Genomic DNA, 22467 nt, shown 5'->3' on the forward strand with positions numbered 1-22467 from the left:
CTGCCTCGAGCGCAACAATGTGATCTTTCGATTCTCTATCTCAGCAGCGCAGTTGTTGTGTTGAACATGAACGAATAATACATCGCAGCGTAACTTGCAGATAGCTAGAGATGCCATGTTTAGGATAAGCGCTGAATATGGACGAGCGTTAAAGCCGCTACTGAAAAAGCACAATCGACCGCTTTTCATTGTAAGGAGGTCTTTCACACAGAAGAACGTCGATTTCGCTCACCTAAGTAGCGAAGTACGCTACGAGCGGCGACGATGATCAAACACCTGGAAGATCATCGTGGTGTCCCTCTACTCTTTGGTATCATAACCAAGAGCAAACCCTTTCGACTTGTCACTAAGTTTTACGGTTTATAAAACAAAGGCCCCGCTCTACACAAAACCTTAAAGAAAGAAACACTGGAAAAGCTTACTTGGCTTGGAATTATAAAAATTTCCTTTCTTAAAAATCGAAGATTTTCATGGTTTCCGTAACTTCGTATTTTTCCAAATTTGTTCTTTTGCATGTTATGCTGTTTTGCATTTTCTTCAACGTATAATTTAGTTCAGCGTCGATCATTATTTTATCATCCTTAGAAGAAAATATTTTGATCTTTACGTTTAACTGTAAAATGCTTTGGCTTACATTGTGCGCGTAAAAGGAGCGTTAAAGTAAACATGAGTTGATTCCACGCGAGGGTTTTACCTGGAAAAATGCCTGCACACGAGTGACACCGACATTACCGCGTGTCCCTTTCTGGAAAACATTCGTGTTATGACAAGAAAGGTCAGCTTAAGGGTTTTGGGTTACCCAAACTATGCAATTTTGACGCCGAAAAGTGCCAAAAAGTAATTACAGAAACTTCATCCGCAACACCTTGAACGTGCTGTGGGCGCGAACTGAGATCTCTTACAGTTAATAATTGCCAGGCGAAACTCAGATCCGGCTTAGCCTAATTTGCATAAAATTTTTTGGTGTGCAAAGCTCGTCATGAAGGGGCGATGAGGTATTTCGCAGCAAGATAATTACCTCTTGAGAGTTAAACTGCACCATTTACAGCACTTCATGCAACAGGGAACAAAGCGGTTTATTTTTCCGGTCTAACGAGAATGTTATCATTTATTTACACTACAACAGACAGTCAGCTGCTGAAATTCGTGTACTTTTGAAGTCAATTTCGACTGGTGAAAATAGAAGAATGAAAATTACATATGGGTGATGATGTCATTTCTGTGGTCTTAATCCAAAAGAAAGCGCGTGCATATATATATTGGTCTAAGCTAAAGGATTTGGTTCAGGACTGTGTGACGTAACACACAACGGAGGTTTTGTGCGTAGTTAATTCCCGGCCGAAAGTTGCCTTCGAGGGTAAGCTCAGCTCCACAGCTGGTTACGGATAACTATTTTGATGACATGACAATAGAGTTTGATGAACTCCTTCAAGTCTCTTCTTGTAAGGGTTCTATAGCTGAGTTAAGTTTTCCCTTACTCTTCTGTTTAAAGTTCTTGTCTTTGATTCTTTTGTGATTTCGTTTGGCAGTTTCTGGAACCGTAACTGGAGGAAGTTTTATTCTTTTAGGCCCTGGATCGTGTTTCTTGGAAAGCCAAGCGGGCGATGAGCTTTCCACCGAAAGGGTTTTACTTGCACAACTCGATGTAACAGGTGCTTGGTCATTCACGTTTTGAGAAGCTTTATTGCCATTTTCTTCAAGTGCAAGGTTGGATTTAACACCACCACTGCCGGTGGCGAGGTTACCGTTGTTTGCATCATCGGAAACAGACATCATATTCACATCCTTTAAAACACACATCAAGGGAAGTTAAATAATTATTATAAAATTATGCTAGGGGTGCCCTTAGCTCTACGACATAAAAATTTAGTTCAGGTTTGAGAAAACACGCGAATCGCTAGACTCTACCTGAGATACATATTTTTCAATGCTGGATATCAAATTTTCCGGTCCATCTAGCTCCATGAAAAAGAGCGGTATGAGCCCCGCAAATTTAAAGCTTTGACCTGTCCCCGGTCCCCCCCCCCCCCCCATCAAACCTGAACTAAATTTTCCGGTCCTTCTAGCTCCATGAAAAAGAGCGGTATGAGCCCCGCAAATTTAAAGCTTTGACCTGTCCCCTGTCCCCCTGTCTCCCCCCCCCTTCATTGAAAACCATAGCTACGCCCCTGATGTCACAAAAAGATTTTTATAATTCTAGAAGAACAATTACCGACAGCATGGCTCCGTGAGACGTTGAAGCTGCAACAGCAGGAGGCGGCGTGGTCGTTGAAGGAAAGAAGGTTGTTCGACGACTGGACCATATTTCTTTTTTCCGTTGCATAACCTTTCGAATCTGGGGTATAAGGGTGTGGCAGAGATAAGGGTATGGTAAAGAATAGAAATGATAACATTTTGAGCTGAGATAGGACTTTTAAAGCCTCAGCTATGAGCTGAAATACGTCTATGCAGTTATGAGTATCAGTGCTTGTCCACTGTAGGGATGGAATTATGTGTCCATTTTATCTTTCTTTGAACTCAAAATTTATGCTATAGGTAAATCTTCAAAGCTTAGCAGGTAAATATCGCGTGTCAAAGCTGTGCATCTACCTTTTGGGGATATTTTGAAACACAGTGTTGTTTACTCTTCTCCTGAGACACTATCCGCTTTCGTAATATGTTTTCTACATGTTACCCCATGAATAAAATAAACGACGAATGATAGTTAATACATTTTCTTACCTCTGAATTAAGGAGACAGTGAAACACAAAAATTAAGAAACCTTGCAATGAATTGCAAAGAGCGAATAGATATTGAAACACTATCGTGTTCCTGTCCAACGCCAAAATACCAAACAACCATGTAACACCCAGTAAAGGAAGAAGAACGACTGATGACTTGAAACCGGATCTGATGGGATCAATTTGGAGGGAATTAATAACAATTGAACATTGCAATGAATTGTCCGAGTAAGAAAAGACGTTTCACTCTTCTATCTGTTATGAATGATGATGAATCGCTTGCTTACTTGATAAGATCAAACTTTGTCGACCGAGAGATTCCGTTTGTTTGTATTTTGATGATCTCTCTAATAACCATGATAAGGATTACGGCGTTCACCTGAAAGCAAAATGATCATTACACTTTATATATGATGAATATATGAAGTTCATATATTTTGAACTGCGGTTATAGATACGTATGATGCACGATATAGTTTATCATCCTACGAAGAGAATTCTCAGTGGAAATTAAAAAGTAACTGCCAGCAATTTGGTTCGACAGAGCTGAGAAAACTCATCATGGCGAATCTTGTGTTGTTCCTCACACCTAGACTGTGAATTAGAAGAAACATTGGGAGGAATGAAAATCAAGCTAGCTTAGCTTTCTACTTAAGTGACCATACTTCTCTAAAAGAAATATTCAGCTATCCTACTCACCAAGATTATTGCCAGAGCTGGTCCCACAAAGGCGTATATAACACCTTTCGCCGTAGACAGCCAACAGCTAAGAACATTGAGAACAGATGATCATTTTACAAAATGATGGACCAAAGCATCCAAATTCTTTCGTTGCTATCTAGTTATATTATGTTTAAGAATCAACAACCGCTTTTCTTTTGACGGAGTGTTAACATGCAGTTGGTAATCCTTTTGCGATAAAAGGACACAAATTAAATTTGAACTCTAATCGGGATTTACCGGAAATTGGGAAAAAGTTTCAGATGAACGCTGCATCATACCGTACCACTCTTTTTTCACAAGAACAATATCTAAAAATTCTTTTTTGTTTATATATATATATTTTTAAATAGAGCAGATAATAGTAATAAACTTTATTATATGGCTGTATCTCACAAGGACTGGGAACTACCGAATTCACGAATTTGATTGGCTGAAATCAATATTGAAAGCGGTCTAGATTTTCCCTTCTAGACCGGCATCTAGACCGGTTTAGAAAAAAAAAAAAAGGTACAAAGAATATAAAAAATTGGCATAGTGAATAGTGAACTATCGATTGAGTGAACTATCGAATGAATAGTGAACTAACGATTGCTTTCGATTGGTTTAGGAATAACGGTCTTATGGCCAATCCAAGTAAATTTTATTCTCTCATGCTTGGAGAAACTGATCTTAATTTTTATTTATAGTTGATGGGGTGAGAATCGAGCAGCATGATGATATAGATCTACTAGGAATTAACATTGACTCAAAACTTAGTTTTTCGAAGCATGTATCCCATATATGCGATAGGGTCAATAACCAGTCTAGGGTCATTGGTCGTTTTGGAAATCTTCTCTCTGGATCCATACGGTTGGGTTTATACAAGGCATTTATACAACCTATCTTTCAGTACTGTAGTTCTGTATGGCATTACTGTGGAGCACGGAATTCTAATAAGCTAGAGATAGTAAATAAGCGAGTGCTTCGCCTAGTCCTTGGAGACAGATCAAGTTCGTATTTTAGCTTTACTGAACGGGCTCGATATGGTATCACTAAAAGATAAAAGAGTCCAGGTCATATTAACTATGGCTTACAAAGGCCTTTACAACATGGTTCCTGGGTATATCACATCACTTCTCAAAGAGCGCAGTCAACGTGCATATGATTTAAGGGGTAAAAGGAAATTACAGATATCAGCGGTGAAGACCACAACTTTTGGACTTCACTCTTTCAGGTATCTTGCTGCCTCTGCATGGAATAGCTTATCAAATGAATTGAGAATGTCAGACACTCTAGCAGCTTTTAAACGTGCCATTAGGAGTTATATATCTAGTGGGGATTAGTATATAATTATAAGCATATTTATATGAGGTTTTATATGAGTCTTTCGATTTTAAACCTATTGTCATTTTTTTGTAGTTATATGTTCGGAGATACTAGCAGATCTAGTGCTATTCATAAACCCGAATGGAAATAAAGTTTATGTATATATGTATGGCATATAAGACACAGCCATATAATAAACATCTTATTAACCGAGCTCGGTCGGTCTACGGTATGGAGGAATCTTGACCTCGGTCGCTGGTGCAGACCCGTCACTGCGTTCAGTCTGTACTGGCGACCTCGGTCAAGATTCTCCCATACAGACCTCCCGCTCGGTTAATAAGAACTAAGTATAAATTACCTAGAATCTGTGCCGTAACCATCATGCGCCACACTTGTTGTAATAAGGACAATTATTCCTGGAAAACCTAGAAGATAAAATACAAACAGAAAGTATTGGATACTTCTGATCAGACGCCAGATCTCCTGATAGCATTAAATAATCTTTAAAAAATGAACTGCAAAAAGTCAATCTTATGCCCACTGCATTTTCCTGGCAAATATCTGCTTGGTGGGAAGCAGCTGAATGTCATGAATTTAGAGCAGACCTACCATATGAGCTTGCTCCAAAAATGCGCAGTTGTTCTTTGCTGTTTTCAAAGACAGTTATGACCATTAGGTAAAGGTATATCCCTTCCACTAACATCCACGCAAATGACACCAACAAGAAATAGTGAAGTAACACAGCTACCACAGTGCAAGCGATCTGCAACAGAGTTAGGTTGATAGGTTTATGTCAATTCTTCATTGCAGCAGCAATAGAGAACTGAAAAGTCTGGAAAATATTCTTTCTCAGCGAGAAGGATTATTTTGGTATTTAGGGTCAGCTTTGAGTATAAAAAAGCCGATTGTTGATTAGTGATTAATATATATGAGTATTGATTTAAGATTACTATATAATGTATTTTTATGCGAGTTTTCCACAAACCTCATTGTTAGTTGCCTCAATTCCTGCCAGGAAAATTATTTGAAAGATTCCAATAGACAGCGACAGGTTTAAATGAATTAGATTTCTCTCGGAGCGCAGACCCCTGTGGTAACCAAAATTTTATCACGGCTTTTGCATCGTTTATCATAACAAATAATAATTATTTTCCTTTTTACGTAATACAAGACAAAAGACGAATAACAGGAAATGAAAATGAATTACGGAAGTTTATTTTAAGAAGTTCAAACATCTTTTAAATTGGAAGACAATCTTCAGTGATAGGGTCACAGAGGAGCATGTAAACAGAACTTGAAAAAAAAGAATGGAGTAAAAGAACGAGTTCAAACAACCTACAACAACAACGACTATGACGATGACATCGAAGGATGACAAGTTGTGAACAATGCGTGGTGAAGCCTGCCTTTCATATTTCACACTCAAAGCACATGATTCTCCCGTAAAGATAAAACATTTCCTCCACTGTCACTGGGGCACTATTTTAGATGAAATAGATTTCAAAGAAGAAATGGGCCAACAAAAAAGGAAAAAAAATCAACTGCACTTACGACAAAGCAGCGATTACGAAGACGGTGAGAGTCACTCCCATCAGGGAAAGTCCACAACCCACGTAAGTAATGATCTGTAATGCTACAATATGGGACTTGTCCACCTAAAAAAAAAAAAAAAATTAATGTTTGTCAATATGAGTATTTGATATAAGATAGGCGTTAAATAAGACAAAAAGGAGAGCAACTGTTAGAGATCCGGTCTTTTATTATGGACTGCTACACCACGCGAGGTGCAACTTTCTCAACATAATCCTCGAAATGGATTATGTCCTATAGACCCATGAAATAAGGGTCACGAGAACGCTACACCGAACTAAACATTAAATTCTGTATTCAGGGATAGTTTATATGAAAGCGTCTCAAGGTTGCGATGTGCTGTGTTTACTGTTCTTTCTAAATTCTCTACAACGTCTCCTCGAGGTGAACAGTCGTCAAAGATGAAATAATTTTGTCACCATTATTACCTCCAGGTCAGAATCCGACTTAACCTGCATCAACACTGCAAAATTTGTGAGATGGTTACATTTACATGTGGAGTGAGTCGTATTCGAAGCAGCTTCGTCTACTTGACATCCTTTAGTCGACCAGAAACCACTTCCGTTTACACCCCTATAGGTATCGTGAGAACAATGAAAATTTGTCACCCATTTGAAGCTTTCTTCAATTCTTTCTCATTATCCTTATTATCAACCTTCTCTTTTATTTTCTTTTTCCATGAGCAGCGTTTTAACTTGGTGGATTAATAGGAACGGACATACAATGTATGTTATTGCTGATTGATACATTTAACATGGAGTGATAGCTTTGATGCAGACGTGGCAATGCCTTTTGAATAAATGCTACAACTCGGATAAAGATCTAGCAGCTCTGAATTTTACGGTTGAAACGTTCTCTATGCATGCCTACATCAATAGAAATTCTGGAAGCGTTGAGTAGTATGGCTAAGTTAGATCCTACTCGATTTGCCATCTTCCTCTTTTTCAATTAGGATTTTGAGTTCAGCAAAAATTTTCCTGTCGAGATCAGAATATCTTGGTTCTTAGGCCCAAATCTGACTTTGTACTCACCCAGCGGTGAGGTCCCACCACACGCAAACTGGCGCAAGAGAAGCATTCGATTTGTGCTGTCAAACGATAAAAGTGAGGTCATCGTTAGCTCGCAAATAAACAAAAGAAGAGATTACATCTGTGTGAGGAAAAAAAAGGAAATGAGAAAGAAAAGTACCTGCAAATGAGTTAAACCAAGATCTAAATTTCACATTTTAAGTAATACACTTTCTTACCTTTAAGTGTTGGAATGTGACACGGACCTCTAAATGCTGACTATTGATTGGTGGGTGAATAAGGCTACCTATTATTCGGCTGTTCAGCTCATGATACTGCTCTTCAAAGGCTTGATTCCTAGAAGTTTGAGAAAATGATACAAACGAAAAAACAAAAGGTAGCTTCCTGGAAATAGCTCCTAAAAATTCTAACCTTGTCAACACAATATAAGTGCAGTCGGCATTATCTGGATCGAACTGAAGAAAATTATATACAGAAAAAAAAAAAAGGCTGGGACGGAAATACCAGTTATCATTAAGGGTAGCAATGTGTCCTTCCTGGTTTTTCTGACAGATAAGTCGCAGGGACCATGGTATTTGATGAATATAAAGGCCATAATGTACTTACTCTATAACTTTCTTGGGAATTGATGGCAACAGCTCATGCAAATTCTTGTAAATGACGCTAAAAACCTTTGTTTTGTTTTTTGGTTTCCCTTCTGTAAAAAAATAAAATAAAAGACGACGTGTATGCTCATGGCCTAAATTCTTAAAATGAGCGCGAATGCGATCTCACTTTGTATACTTACTTGTTATTTTTAAAGCCAAGAAATCTCTGATCCCTTTCCAGTTGTTGTTAAACTCAGGCACTGAGAATTTGTAGCTGTTGGACGACAACACTGATGCCTGGAGAGCTAATGCAGACAATCTTTTTTAATCAGTGAAGTTAAAAAAAGTTAAGTATGTATTGTGAAAACCCACATTTTTTGGCTTAAAGGGTTACCAACTGAAATTTACTATGCTATGGGGCTACACTGCAAGCTCCGCTGCTGAAGAAACACTTTGGTCGGCAGCTAACCCCATACAGTCATTAATGTATATATAGGACAAAGGAAATAAGGGACAGGTAAATGATAAATGCACTCGCCAATGTTAGCATCCGATGAGACCACAGTAGATGTCTCGTTTGACCATTTTTGAGCCAGTTCTTTGCCAAATGTCTCTGTGACTTCAGCAATTTCCATAGCTAACGACAGGTTGGATCGACGCCATTGTTCTTTCTTTGAGTCCTCCAGTACTCCGTTTATAATTTCAGTGCAATCCTGCATTCCGGGAAAAAGTAAAAAAAGGATTACTAATCAGGTAAATTTTACAAAACTGGCTTGGAATCCTTAAAACGTGAATTATGCCTTGGGTGACCAGCCTGGCAAACAAGTTAATTACTTTCGTTCTTGCAAAATCTTTGTTTCTAAAGCAGTTTTTATGTTTGATATACTGGTTACAAAGCGATAGAAAGTTGAAAATATATTTAGATTTGATGGGTTTTCTTCCCTGTTGCAATTTAAATAATGACTACTTTTCCTAATATATTTATATTTATGAACTAGACCCAGTAAGAAAGCGAATAATGGTGTTCAGGGAAGCTACAAAGGTAGCTTCTATGCATCAATGTTGATCACTTTGTGTAAGAACGATAATGTTCCTCTGTGACATACAAGAATCATTTCATAATACATTTACTAGTTACCTTCGTGACTTGTACAATTCGTTTTAGTGACGAGGGTGATTCGTCTGCTGGTATTGATTTCAAGCTTTGGATCGACGTATCCATTGATTGCTTGAATTTCTCGAGCTTAAAAGAAAGTTAATTATGGAATAAATTTACAAAGTCGTTACTAACTGGAGTGTCGATGGATGATAAGATTACATCGATTTTATATTTGTTTTACCAGAAAAAAAAATCAGCACAAAGCACCATAAGTACCTGTTGATTGGGGCTTTCACAAGAAGTCTCTTTCTGACACTTAACGTTTTGTTGTTGAATGCTCCCTTTGCAACCGATAAGCTGCAGTACTGTTGAAAAATGATGTAATACATAAACCAAGAATAAAGGCTGATAGTTTCGAAAGAAACTGTTTGGAGCTGCGTCGGTGGGAGTAACGAAATAATTTGGATATATCAACAAAGTTGAAATGGTAAATTGGCCACCGTAACGATTACAAAAGCTGACGTTTCGAGCGTTAGCCCTTCGTCGAGCGGAAAGAGGAATTGTGGGTTGTGTGTGCTTTTAAAGGCAGAAAATGGAGCTACGTTATTGGTGGGAACATGGCAACGAGAAAAACAAGAATAAATTAGTGGAATGAAAAGCGTTGGTTGATCCCTGTGGGATTTAGACTACCGGTTTGAAAGATGAGCTTTTCATAAACCAAGAGATTATGATCTCTTTTTCATACCCAGTAAATTACTCTTTAAGTTCCGAGTCTCGCGTCATTACAAAATTAACGCCCCAATTTGATCTAAAGGTGGCACGTTTAATGAATTGTACAGGACAATTTTCTCTTCGTACCTGTTGTATTCATGACAAGATGCCTTGATGAGATAGGCTGTTCTTTCTTTAAAGTAGGAAATTTTACCCCGACGCAAATGAAATCAGACAATTTATCTTCCTTGTGGAGTACTTCCATGTAGTATAGCTTGCCTTTTTCAAGGGATATCTTTCTTGATAATTGTTCAGCAGATCTACAAGTAAACAAAAATTCTTAGATAGAGGCCGTTTTTATCTGGGAAAATCAAGAAAAATATAGAAATTTATGCAAGTGCGTAATCATCAGAAGTGGAATATTTTAAAGTCATTATTGAATTCTTCGGCGTGAGAATTTGAAACTTTAAAACGCAAGGACAGCAGAGTGCAAGGGCTGCTGACAACTTTTACTTGGAAAGCACGCCTTTGTACCTCGACAGAAAGAGATACAACCCACTTCCTTCCCCACTACATTTGAATTACTTTTTCGACGTCACTGCCCAGTCACCGCATGGTATAACTGCTTTTGGAGCTACTCATGATTCGTACCGACGGTGAACTATTGGCCGTGAAAATAACGTGAGGCATGCGACATGCATTGGTGAATGATTGCAAAAAATACCCACAATGTCCGTCGGTAAGAGATCACTCTTCGATCCAGTCAGTTGGCGTGTCAATCAAACAGTTGGTCTATTGGACAGTCATTGGTCTATTGACAAGCCAGCCATTAACTCAGTCAGTCACTTTTGCACCGTATATACATACCAGGAGCCCATTGAGTAAGATAAGTAATGGGTTCCTGTACATACCCATCCCAATTACGATATTTGCTTGGCACACGCTGGTCAATGATGAGCTGCTTTCCAGCTGGTAATTCGTTGCTGCTTATCCACAGTTGGCAGGAATTATCACATGAAGTTTGAAAGATAAAATGGCCTGTCTCTGGGGCTCTGAAGAAAGATCTCAACCTCTGACCATAACCATCATCCTGGTCAAGTTTGTAAAGACAGAATGTGTCGTTGAATTCCGTCTTGGAAGGTGCACATGGGTAAAAATTGCTTCTCTTCAAGTCAGCGACCGATGAACCTGGTACTTTTCTCCAGATTTCGCGGTAGACTTCATAAGGAAAAGATACAGATGTGTTAGACGCCGGCTTGGCTTTGGTTTTAGAAATGGTGATGGGTATTGGCGAAAAGAGTTTCTAGGGATACTCTAATTTCATTTTTTAAAAGCTTGATTCCTTGGCGGGGAGCCTGATGAGACTGCAGAAACCTGCAATGATGACGATTTCTATACTTAACCGGCCAAGACAAGGTGTTTTTGGTCAAGTCCTTACAGGTTAATGTCTGCGCTAGTAATACCTTTTGTGACTGGACAATCCATTTCCCACGAATGAACAAAGGTTCTGCTTTGTGGATGAAACATAAGTCCGGTTGACAGCCCTGTGCGATGTCGTGTTTTACCGCGGAAACAGTCATAATAAGCCCTGCAGTCTTCGGGATCTGCGTGCAAACCAGATGATTTACCAATACAAAAATCTGCAAGAACAAAAAGATATCGTTTATTTCTAACACCATCAACGAAATGCGAAAAAATGGGTCAGAACTTTGGTAAATAACGCTATTTATTGCTTAGTGCATGAAAAGAGCCAATTAGAGACCGAAAGGAGAAAAGGAAAATTTCTTCGATGGACGGCGGTTTTGCAACGCTGAACATTCATTCATTAACCCGATTTTATCGTTGCATTAGCATCATACATACCTACTTGAAGTTATGCTTATGTTAAAACTGTAAACATTCTATACATATATACGTGATTTTAATTTTTTTTTTTTAAAAAAATCGAGTTTCCAGATGGGATTTGAACCCACGACCCTCCGTGATCTAGTCACTTAAGGCGACGCAGAGCTTGAGTTTTACAGTCCGGAATAAACGAATTAAGAAAAAAAAGGAAATAGAATAGAAAAAAGGCGAACGTTCATCATATCATCAGAGGCAACATTTGATGGCTGAACAAAAGTGTGGACCGCATAATTTTCATCAAAGCAAAATACTTTACCATATCGATGCTTTAATAGATTTCTATTTCTTAGCCTATTCCGTGCTTCCAGTTGAAAATCTCTCCCTTTGTAAACCTCAGCAAAGCCGTAAAAAATAATGCCCGAGGCCGTATTGATATATAATGACTTCGGAAAATTGAAATTACATTGTTCTGCATGATGGGCTCCTGGCAAGATTAATAAGAGTGTGCGATAGAATTATTGTTTACCAAACTACTAATTCCTAACTTTGTTCAAACAAGATAGGGAATAACTCATTAGGAAGACTTGTTTCTCGTATTTTACGCTTTAGTCCTTGAGCAAAGGCAAAGAAGCGATTTAATCGTGACTTTCTTTCTCAAACTGAAGGAAAAGTCTTCGGGACAGATTTCACCTCCTTTGCTATCAGCACCTTGCAATCAATTGCTTCCTTATGATGAATATTAACTTCTTTCTTATTTGTAATTGCTTTCAAAAGCAATTGCACAAGCAGCAACAGCGTAGTTTGCGTGCTTACCAAGGAAAAACTGCAACTTAAACTCTTGCTTTTCTCGACATGTATTTCAGCTCCGAAAAAATGGGTTGGAAAGGCTAAGATTTGAGTGTCCATGCAGAACAATTAAATAGCTAAAATTATCATTCAAAGAGGCAAGAAGAGACGCAAATTTATGAATTAGTAAACGCAGGTGAGCAGCTGTAGGATCCAATGAGTATTTGGAAAGCTCAAGGTTATCACTCCCTTGAATAAAAACACGCGGACAAATATCCTTCCGAGAGAGAACAAGCTTGAAAACAAAAGAAACATGAAAAAAGGAGTGATTTTTTGTAATTATGAACATTGTCTTGTGATGCTGAAACAACAAAGTAGGAGTCTGATGGTTGCTTCAATTTCAAAGCGTTTCAAGCACACGAGAGGATCTTGTTTCGTTACCAAAAACCTCATTTTTGTCTCGCAACCCATGCCTTTAGCTCTTTTTGAACCCTTCGTTGGGCTGTTACCGTGACCGAGCTGTTGTCTCTATACTTCGATTACCTCATCATGACCCATAACCTATGACTATTTTCATATTCGTTCACTGATTGTATTTTTGGCCTGCGAAAACATGCTTTCACAGATCGATACATTTTGTGGGATTAGATATACTATACGTAAACGTTTTACAGAGTAACGTAACAGTGACTTCTGCTATGTCACGATATTACGCCACAGGAAGAATTTCGTTTTGTCATGACCGACTGAAATGAACTTTGTCGTTATTACAAAAGAAATGGATAGTGAAACTCATTTTACTTGGCAGTATGATTCTTCCATCGAAGTCTGGTTAGGTTTGTTTGAATTTCAATTGGCAGCATTTGCGTCAAACATGTGAAGTGAACTGAGGGTTTGACGTTGAGATCATGTCCTAAGAGATTAAATTTTGGCACGAATTATTGGCTTCCTTCTTCTCTTACCTCGCCAGCGATGCCTTAATAAACAGCGACTTTACCTGGCACTGGTGGCAAAAATGAATTGCCGAGGAACTACAGCTAGAACAAAAGCATTGAATTCATAGGCCCCCAGCTGATACACAAACGTCCTATATCCTTATGGATAGTGTACTTACCTTTGTCGTAGTAGTCATCGACAGTAGACGAATACACGTACTGTAAAAAAAAAAAAAAAAAAAAAGGAATGACAATGCAGATTAGATTAGGTTTAAATACAAAACATAATTCAATTTTGCGTCTCTAACATGACATGACAACCGTGCAGATCGGTTAGATCTAAATTGCATGTTCTACAGTTCTCCTCTAGATCTTACGTGGATGAAAACAGTGCAAATTGTGAGTAGTTTCATGACGAAGCTTGTAACATCCTCCGAATAATGACGACTCTTAGGTCTACTTCTTGAGTTCACGATGAGCCAGAGATGTATTTGGCGAACGTGTCTAGGTTACAGTAGACAGCGGTTTTTGACTTGCTTTTTATTACTAGTACATGTTTACTCAAAGGTCTCAGGGTTATTCAAAGTGATTGGCCCGTTGTTTCACGCCTTTGTTATTCTAATTAGGTGTCGTACGTGTCACAAATTCTATTTGCTCTGCGCAGTGTTGATAGGGTTAAAATGAAATATTTCTCCCCAGATGACGAACAAGTCGGAATTACATCTCAATCCACATAATACTTTTGTTTACACAAGTTTTGTTTCTCAATAGTTAAAAGGAGAGGTAAATCATTAACTTTGCACTTTTGCCTGCAGGTGAAAGAACAACATATTACTCATTAACTGAAAAACCAATAAGGCGTTGACGAATGAGTTATAAGACTAAAATTGTTTTTTACCAGGCTAAAGCCTGTTATCGAAAAGGAAATGATACTTTTAATAATCACTCTTTTAAGAGGATATCAGGTTATTCTGGAGGTTCATCAGAATAATCTGTTAATTATAATGGCTGATGGTGGGTCTTTGATCATTAACAGTTGCCGAACGGCCAGTTCTTTCAGCCAAATTCAACTTCAGCATTAACGTATATTCTGGTTTACTTCAGAAACGTGCATTCAAATCTTCCTTAACGAGATAAACTACACTTCGAGTCAGGATTTTTTAACCATTCCACACTCTCTCACTCCTCATGAGTGCGAAGCAAAAGGAAATCTGGAAGACGAGAGGGCAGCGGAGATACTGGAACCTAGACGGCGAGTCCTCCCCGGCACTAGGGAGCTTAAGCAGGAGAGACTTCGGGAACGACGCCGCCGTCAGATTCCCGACGGCCTGGGTTTGACGTCGTCGCTCTCCCGCCAAATGTTAATTTGTTAAGCACGGATGCCGTTTTGCCAGAACGCGGCCATCCTCTGTTCCTGATATACTTTTGTTTCTACTCCGGTTATGGCCAGTTTTAAAGAGTTTCGTCAGACCCTTCTTCTCTACTGCGATGCTGATCTTATTAGTGATGAGGATTTTATAATCTTGTACGACTCGTTTTCCTCGCGAAATCCAGATTTTGCTTATGATTCGTACGATCGCTTTGACTTGGATAACATGAACGACGACGAATGCATAGCCGAATTTAGAGTGAGGAAAAGGGATCTTCCAACACTGGCTCAAGTTCTTAGGATTCCACCGTCATTTCAACTTTCGCAGATAAATAATTTCCTAATAAGCTTACTTACGATTTGAGGGGAGGTTTGGTCCTCGTTGCATCCTTCTCCGTGGCCATTTCTATCTTCCAAAAACTGTCTCAAAAAAGCACAAACAGCTCTTACACTAAACTAAAAATATAATTGAACATCGATTGAAATCGTGTGAACCACATAGAAAAGTTGAAAAAAACTAAAAAAGCCATGAAATCTCATAAATCACTCACATTTCACGACGCCGTCAATAACTAAAACTCACGTTGTCGCCGAAAGGAGGACGTCGTTTGTCGGGGGTATGTCATGCGCAATGGACCTAGTCCCAGTCTCAACTGCTCATTGACGGCGGCGTCGTCTACAAAAGTACTCCTGCTTAAGCTCCCTACTGTAAGGAATAAGCCTGCCTCAGCGAAGCCACGGCTACGGGCCAGTTCGCTCAAGCTTTCCTAACGTACTTTTGCACCTCTAAATAACGTTTACCGCAGGTTGTGCTGATCACTTGATGAATCAAAATTGTAAGAACATATTAAGAACATACTTAGGCTAAGAGTCATTTCAGAAATTGAACAACTTTATATTGCTAATTTTTTTTATTTGTGGGTATGAATAAAGGTAGAAGAAATGTAAAACTGATCTAACAGGACAATTAACGCATCACAACAAACAATGTACTTAGATAGGTTTCCTAGTCACGTCCAAATTGATTAATAACTATAACATGCAACATATTGAGGACGTTTTCAGGCTCAAATCGCGAAAAAAATAATTAGACGTTCTTTAAAAGAAAAACGAGTTAAATGAAAATGATGCAGGCTAAGTTCTGAAGACCACCTAATTAAAAAACTTGTCATTTTCTCTTGATTTCAGACCTTATGTGAGACCATGCCGCTCCCACAAAGGAAAAGGGGCCTGGAAACTCCATCGACACGCCAAGTGCCATCTTTGGAACTCCTCTGTATCTTTTGGTTTGTTTTGTTCATGGTTTTACTGTATCGTGATTTGTTTTTTTTCTGATCGGTTATGTTCTCTTCAGTTCTGTTCTGGCCTCAGTTATCCGAACGGTTAATAGCACTATCCAGCATTCACTAGATAAAGCTCTATATCGTGAATAGCGCAGTAAGGTTTGTTCATCTGCCTTCTCCGCTGGAAAGCGAGATACCCGTTGGATAGCGTCATAAACCCTTTAGACAATTAGGCGATGTTCTTGTTTGCTCTGTTCTCTTTTGTGTTATTATGTTTTGCCAGTTTGTTTGTTTCATTTTTTTTTTGCTATTATTCGGAGTTACTTCAGACTGGAAACCACGCTGTCTCAAGGAAAGCGCCTGACAGTCACGGATGATCGCAGCCAATCCTTGAACAAGTGGCCATTTCTTCTTTTACTTTTCGCGCACCAAGCTCTTTCAGAGACCACTGGTTATATCAACTAAGTTGAAATTGTAAATTGGCCACCGTAACGAATAAAAAAGCTGACGTTTCGAGCGTTAGTCCTTCGTCGGAGCGAATGGAGGAATTGTGGTTTGCCTTTTTGTGTGTATGTGGTTTTATATGCAGAAAGCGGAGCTACGCCATTGGTGGGAACATGGCAACGAGAAAAACACGAATAAATTAGTGGAATGAAAAGCGTTCGTTGATACCTGTGGGATTAAGAGTACCGATTTGAAAGATTAACTTTTGTTCAAGAGTTTTGCGGTTTTCCGTGTTGCCTTAATGTAAGGAAAGACCGCAGATTGCGATATGTTGTTTAGAATGATTAAGTAAATTAAAGTGTCTAGCGACTGGTTTAGATGCGTCCTTGTAATTTCTTTCCACGTCGCGAAGGTGTTCTCGGAATCGGTCACCAAGTCGTCTTCCTGTTTCGCCGATGTATACCTTTTTGCAATAAGTGCAAGTTACTTCCATTAATCAAAACATCGTCAAACTACGATTAACGAACTCATAGTTAAACAAGAATTTCCGGCCACTGCAAAAAATCTCATCATAACCACTCCTAGAAATTCTTGTACTTTTTACCTAAAATTTACAAACCTAAAAACCCAGGTCGGCCCATTGTCTCGGCTTGCAGTTGCCCTACCAAGCTTATTTCCAGCTATTTAGACAAAATTATGACTCTCATCGTCAAAACTTTACCATCATATATTAAAGACAGCCAACCGCTCTTCAAATTTCTCGCGACTTTAATTTTCTTGGCCAGAACAAACTTCTTTTCGCCATGGACATTACATCTCTTTACACTGTCATTCCTAATGGCGAAGGTCTTCTGACCCTCAAACATTTTTTGATCAACGTACTGTTAAGGAACCCAAATCTGAAACCCTACTTCGCTTAGCTGAACTAGTACTCACACTCAATTGTTTTTCATTCGGGGAAAAATTTTTCAAACAAACCAACGGCGTAGCCATGGGTACCAAAATGGGACCCAGCTATGCCAATCTTTTCGTAGGTTTTGTTGAACATCAATTTTTTTGCCAATGCATTGGCCCAAAACCTGAACTCTACGGTCGCTACATCGACGACTGTATCGGCGCTACCTCCTCCACCAGAGAGGAGCTTACTCAATTCATAACCGCAGTCAATTCTTTTCACCCAGCTCTAAAATATATCTGAGAAATTTCCCGCAATTCTTTATCCTTTTTGGATATCAAAGTTTCAATCGAAGGCAACGGTTTATCCACTAGTGTGTATTACAAACCTACAGACTCACATAGTTACTTGTTGTATTCATCTTCGCATCCATCTCATGTTAAGAACTCCATCCCCTTTTCTCAGTTTCTAAGACTTCGTCGTTTATGTAGTGATGACTCTGATTTTTCCCACAAATCAGAGTCAATGGGCCAGTTTTTCGAAAAACGTGGTTACCCTGTTTCTGTCGTTCAAGCGGGTCACCACCGCGCCCAACCTATTGATCTGCAGTCAGCACAACAAACATCACAAAGAAAATTCCTACCGCATTCCATTCACTCTAAAGTTTCACCCTCACAATCACTCAGTTAAATCGACCATTATTCTTAAAAACTTCAAATTACTTCAAAACGATCCAGAGACTGGCACCATCTTTTCGCAACCTCCCCTTATTTCATTCAAACGCGACAAAAACATAGGCAATGTTTTGGTCATAAGTTCATTCCAAACTAATGACCAACCCAGCACTTTGAAATGTGCTCGCGCACGATGCAAACTTGTCCCTTCATTTACAACGCTCAGAAAATATCGGGACCCAAGCGATCCATTAGGATCATCGATCAATTCAAGTGCATCTCCGCCAATGTTATCTATTGCATAACTTGCACTTATTGCAAAAGCAAAAAGTTATACATCGGCGAAACACGAAGACGACTAGGTGACCGATTCCGAGAACACCTTCGCGACGTGGAAAGGAATGACAAGGACGCATCTAAACCAGTCGCTAGACACTTTAATTTACCTAATCATTCTAAACAACATGTGGCAATCTGCGGTCTTTCCTTACATTTAGGCAACACGGAAAGCCGCAAAACTCTTGAACAAAAGTTAATCTTTTAAATCGGCACTCTTAATCCCACAGGTATCAACGACTACTTTTCATTCCACTAATTTATTCGTGTTTTTCTCGTTGCCATGTTCCCACCAATGGCGTAGCTCCGCTTTCTGCATATAAAACCACATACAAACCACAATTCTTCCACTCGCTCTGACGAAGGACTAACGCTCGAAACGTCAGGTTTTTTATTCGTTACAGTGGCCGATTTACAATTTCAACTTGGTTGATATAACCAATTATCTTGTTACCCCCACCGACGCAGCACCACAGTTTCTTTAGAAACTTTAAGCCTTGAGACCAGTCGTTATTTACGCCTGAGGGGGGGGGGGACTGAAGGATTTCTTTTGCGGGGGGGGAATGGAGGCTCACATGGTTTTCCAGGGAAAAGCAACAGGGGTTGCATTGGACATTAACTAAGTATAAAGGACAGGGGCGTAGCCAGGATTTTTCAAAGGGGGGGTCACAGAGGCTACTCACCAGATTGTCATGTCCACCTCCACGCCGTGCATGTTTTACTTAATGTTACAGTTTTGGGATGAGCAGTGAGAGTAAAGTGGACAGGCCAAGATATTGTCATGACGTTTTCACCCTCTGAATATTGTAGGTTGTTTGCTCAAAAGAAGACCTACCAAGGGGGGGTCACGGGCACCCCAGGACCCCCCTGGCTACGCCCTTGATTAGGAGGAATTATAGAAAACTGACCGCCAACGGTAGTGGGATCATTAAAATACTCCGACTCCCCCCCCCCCTCCCCCCCTCCCCTCTTTCAGGGGATACAATGACTGGTCTCTGAGCTGCAAGTGAATCAAAAATCACAGTGACGGAATGTCAGCTCGAATAAGCTTTTTGGACCGTTACCAGGGTAGTTGGGTTAAACTTTTGAATAAAACCCTAAGTGCATCTCCCTAGTATCATTCCAGGGTTACTCCCGTAACCAAATATTGCGTGACTGTCATTCGCCCAATCTTTTGTTGGGATTAACGTAACGACGACAGTCAAGAGCAGGAGCCGCAAACTTACGGGAAGCTCTTGAGGTACGAAGGCAGAATTAAGTGTTTGATATTTCTCTTCATTGTAAGAAGTTGATGTATTTCTAATTTAACAGTAATCAAGTAGTTAGGCTGTTAAATACGGCTGAACATTCCGATGAAATTATTGAATGGTCTGTAATCGAGCGCCTCCTGAAGTTCGCTGATGTGCTCAAAGATCTGAGGGGAAAAGATAACATTTACCTCGTCGCAGCAGCTGAGAAACAAATTTGTTTGTTCACATAAACGTACGAATGAAGAACCATGAAAGAGATGAGATCATCTGATATGTGCTCTAGGTAAAACACCCGCTCAGGCAGCGAGTAATTTTTCCTGCTACTAATTACAACGTTATTTGCACGCCAAAGGGTCATGTTGTGTCTAAATACTTGGCAGTCAGAAGACTTCAGAAATTTGCACAGAATTTCCACTGAAAGGTTATTTTAAAAATCTTAAGATCATTACATGTAAGTTGAAAAATGCTGAGCGATTCCAAAGATGACTTTGGTCTTTTTTTTTCAGTGGATGAGTTTTTTCGACCTTTTGCATACCGTAGAGCTTGTGCATAATAATAATAATAATAATAATAATAATAATAATAATAATAATCGACTTTATTTAAAGAGGGTATACACATAACAGCTTGCGCTGATAAACCAGTGGCCCTCAAAACTAAAGTTAGTAAGCCATAGAGATTAAAAATAGAACTAACTAGTCGAACAATGTAACTATTCAAAGATTAAAAATACAATAAAACTAGATTATAATACAGCTTCAAAAGAATCAATGTCTCTATAAGAATTTATAAAATAATTCATCAAATCATTCCTAATAAAGGAGATCCTACGTTGTTTCCTAAGCTCATTTGGAAGACTATTCCATAACTTAATACTACTAACTTGGAGAGACCTTCCTGCCTCAGTAGTATTTCGATACTTGGGACATGCAGGGAGTGATTTGTAGTTAAAGTACTTTCAATATACGTAGGGGATTCCCCGTGCAGTGCCTTATAGATTAACACGCACTTTCTTATCTTGACTTCATCATAGAATGGGATCCAATTTAGTTTCTTAAAATTTTCTACAGTTCTTGATCTGATACCTGTACCTAATATTACACGCGCTGCATGTTTCTGCAACCGAAACACTCTCATGAGATCTTCCTTAGAACAATAGGTCCAAACTATACTACCATACATCATGACTGGCTTAATAAAGGCATTATAGAAGAGTAATCTTTCCTCAATGGGTAAATAAGTACACAACTTTTTCAGTAGGCCAATTTTTTTGCTAAGCTTCTTACAAAGTTTATCTACATGTTCCTTAAAAGTTAGTTCTTGATCAATTGTAACCCCAAGCATTTCCTGATGTATAACTTGCTCGATAGCTGTTCCATTTGCTTGCAACTTCAAACTAGGGTCAGCTACACGTGACTTGAGACGCTTGTCAGTTACCAGAATAGATTTGGTTTTCCCGGCATTTAAGACCATGCGATTTTGAGTAGAACCATGCGCAAAGACTGTCAATGTCCACCTGAAGTTTTGCTTCAACTGCCGTTGTCCCCAGAGTACAATGAGCACTAGAGGAAAAGGTAGTGTCATCGGCATAAACATCCACAGTAGAGTTTGAGATCACTTGTGGGAGGTCATTGATGAAAGTCAGGAACAGCAAGGGGCCCAAAATACTTCCTTGTGACACCATGGGTGATACCTAGTGAGGATGAAGTGCACCCATTTATATTAACATATTGTTGACGGTCAGCCAGGTAGCTACGAAACAATTGTAGATTTCCATCATCGACACCATAGATCTTCAGTTTAGCAAGGAGAATATCATGATTTATCAGGTCAAAAGCTTTACTATAATCAATACACACAAGGCCAGTTACATTATTACCGTCAACATCAAAGAGGATCTGATCCAAGAGTCGAATAAGGGCAGTTTCAGTTGAATGATGCTTTCGGAACCCTGACTGTAATCCATACAGAAGACCGTTTCTAGACAGGTGCGCGTACAATGAATCATATATATGCCTCTCGTAGATCTTTGACAAAATGGGAAGTACCGAGATTGGACGATAATTTTGTTTATCAGTCTTAGTGCCTTGATTTTTAGAAACTGGTGTGACTTTTGCCATTTCCCACTTTGACGAAAAACTGTTGTTCTGATAATTGTTGTTCTGTCTTAATTCTTTTTTTGTCATTCAGGAGCGTAGCGTCCATATACGCACGTACGCCCGTGCGTACAGCTGAAATCTAGAAAAAAATTTTTTTTTATTCCCTTTAGCTTTTGTCACAGTTACCATAAAATAGGACCAATTTCTAAATCTCGAATTATACTGGCGTGTGTGTTTGTTTTCCAGTACCTTTTCATTAATCCATAAACGACAACAAACGTTACTTGGTTTCCTAGACTGGCTTGTTAACTCTCTAGTTATTTTAGGAAGCTAACACCCTTTAAGCTTTAAAACTCTAGAGATGGGTAAAATAAATACCTAACTACTGCATTTTCCGTCGCATTTATTGATAAAAATTCCGGCGGACATAGTTGGAAATGGTATTTCCAAGACCCTAAATTTCAAAATTTTTTGGGGGAGTATGCCCCCAGACTCGGCGCTCCCAATTTCCGCGCTGTGCGTACACCTTCAAAATCTCACGCTATGCCCCTGTCATCCACGCTATTTGTAATCTAATTGTTCGCTGCCTTAAGGCCAAATAAAATTCTGATTTCTCTCTCGCTTTTGGTTTTTCCTTTTCGCTGTAAAAACGACATGAGAACTCCATTTCCAAAATCTGTTTGTCTCCAATTATCCTTTCAATTTTCCCCTCTTGTAGGAAAACGGAATTCTCATTCAATTAACTTGTTTTTTTGTTTTTATTTTTTGCTTTTTTCGTTTTCAGTAT

At 39.1% G+C, this 22467-nt stretch overlaps 1 protein-coding gene and 1 pseudogene across 1 annotated transcript; one reads left to right on the plus strand and one right to left on the minus strand.

The window, feature by feature from the left end:
• Positions 1-1055: 1055 nt before the first annotated feature.
• LOC111321361 (adhesion G protein-coupled receptor L4) lies at positions 1056-13876 on the minus strand. Its single transcript, XM_022924210.2, has 22 exons — positions 13708-13876; positions 13510-13549; positions 11228-11404; positions 10676-10982; positions 9912-10084; positions 9330-9418; positions 9093-9197; positions 8493-8667; positions 8155-8259; positions 7974-8064; positions 7586-7703; positions 7371-7426; positions 6768-6912; positions 6301-6404; positions 5735-5837; positions 5359-5512; positions 5108-5174; positions 3421-3487; positions 3009-3100; positions 2722-2890; positions 2213-2335; positions 1056-1785 (listed from the first exon to the last, which is right to left on the minus strand). The coding sequence occupies exons 1-22, from the start codon at positions 13741-13743 to the stop codon at positions 1429-1431; spliced, it is 2853 nt and encodes a 950-aa protein (XP_022779945.2). The 5' UTR covers positions 13744-13876; the 3' UTR covers positions 1056-1428.
• An 896-nt stretch (positions 13877-14772) lies between these two features.
• On the plus strand, positions 14773-18300 carry LOC148741480 (uncharacterized; annotated as a pseudogene).
• Positions 18301-22467: the final 4167 nt, after the last annotated feature.

Source organism: Stylophora pistillata, chromosome 1, assembly GCF_964205215.1.
Source record: "Stylophora pistillata chromosome 1, jaStyPist1.2, whole genome shotgun sequence".
Lineage (NCBI taxonomy): Eukaryota > Metazoa > Cnidaria > Anthozoa > Scleractinia > Pocilloporidae > Stylophora > Stylophora pistillata.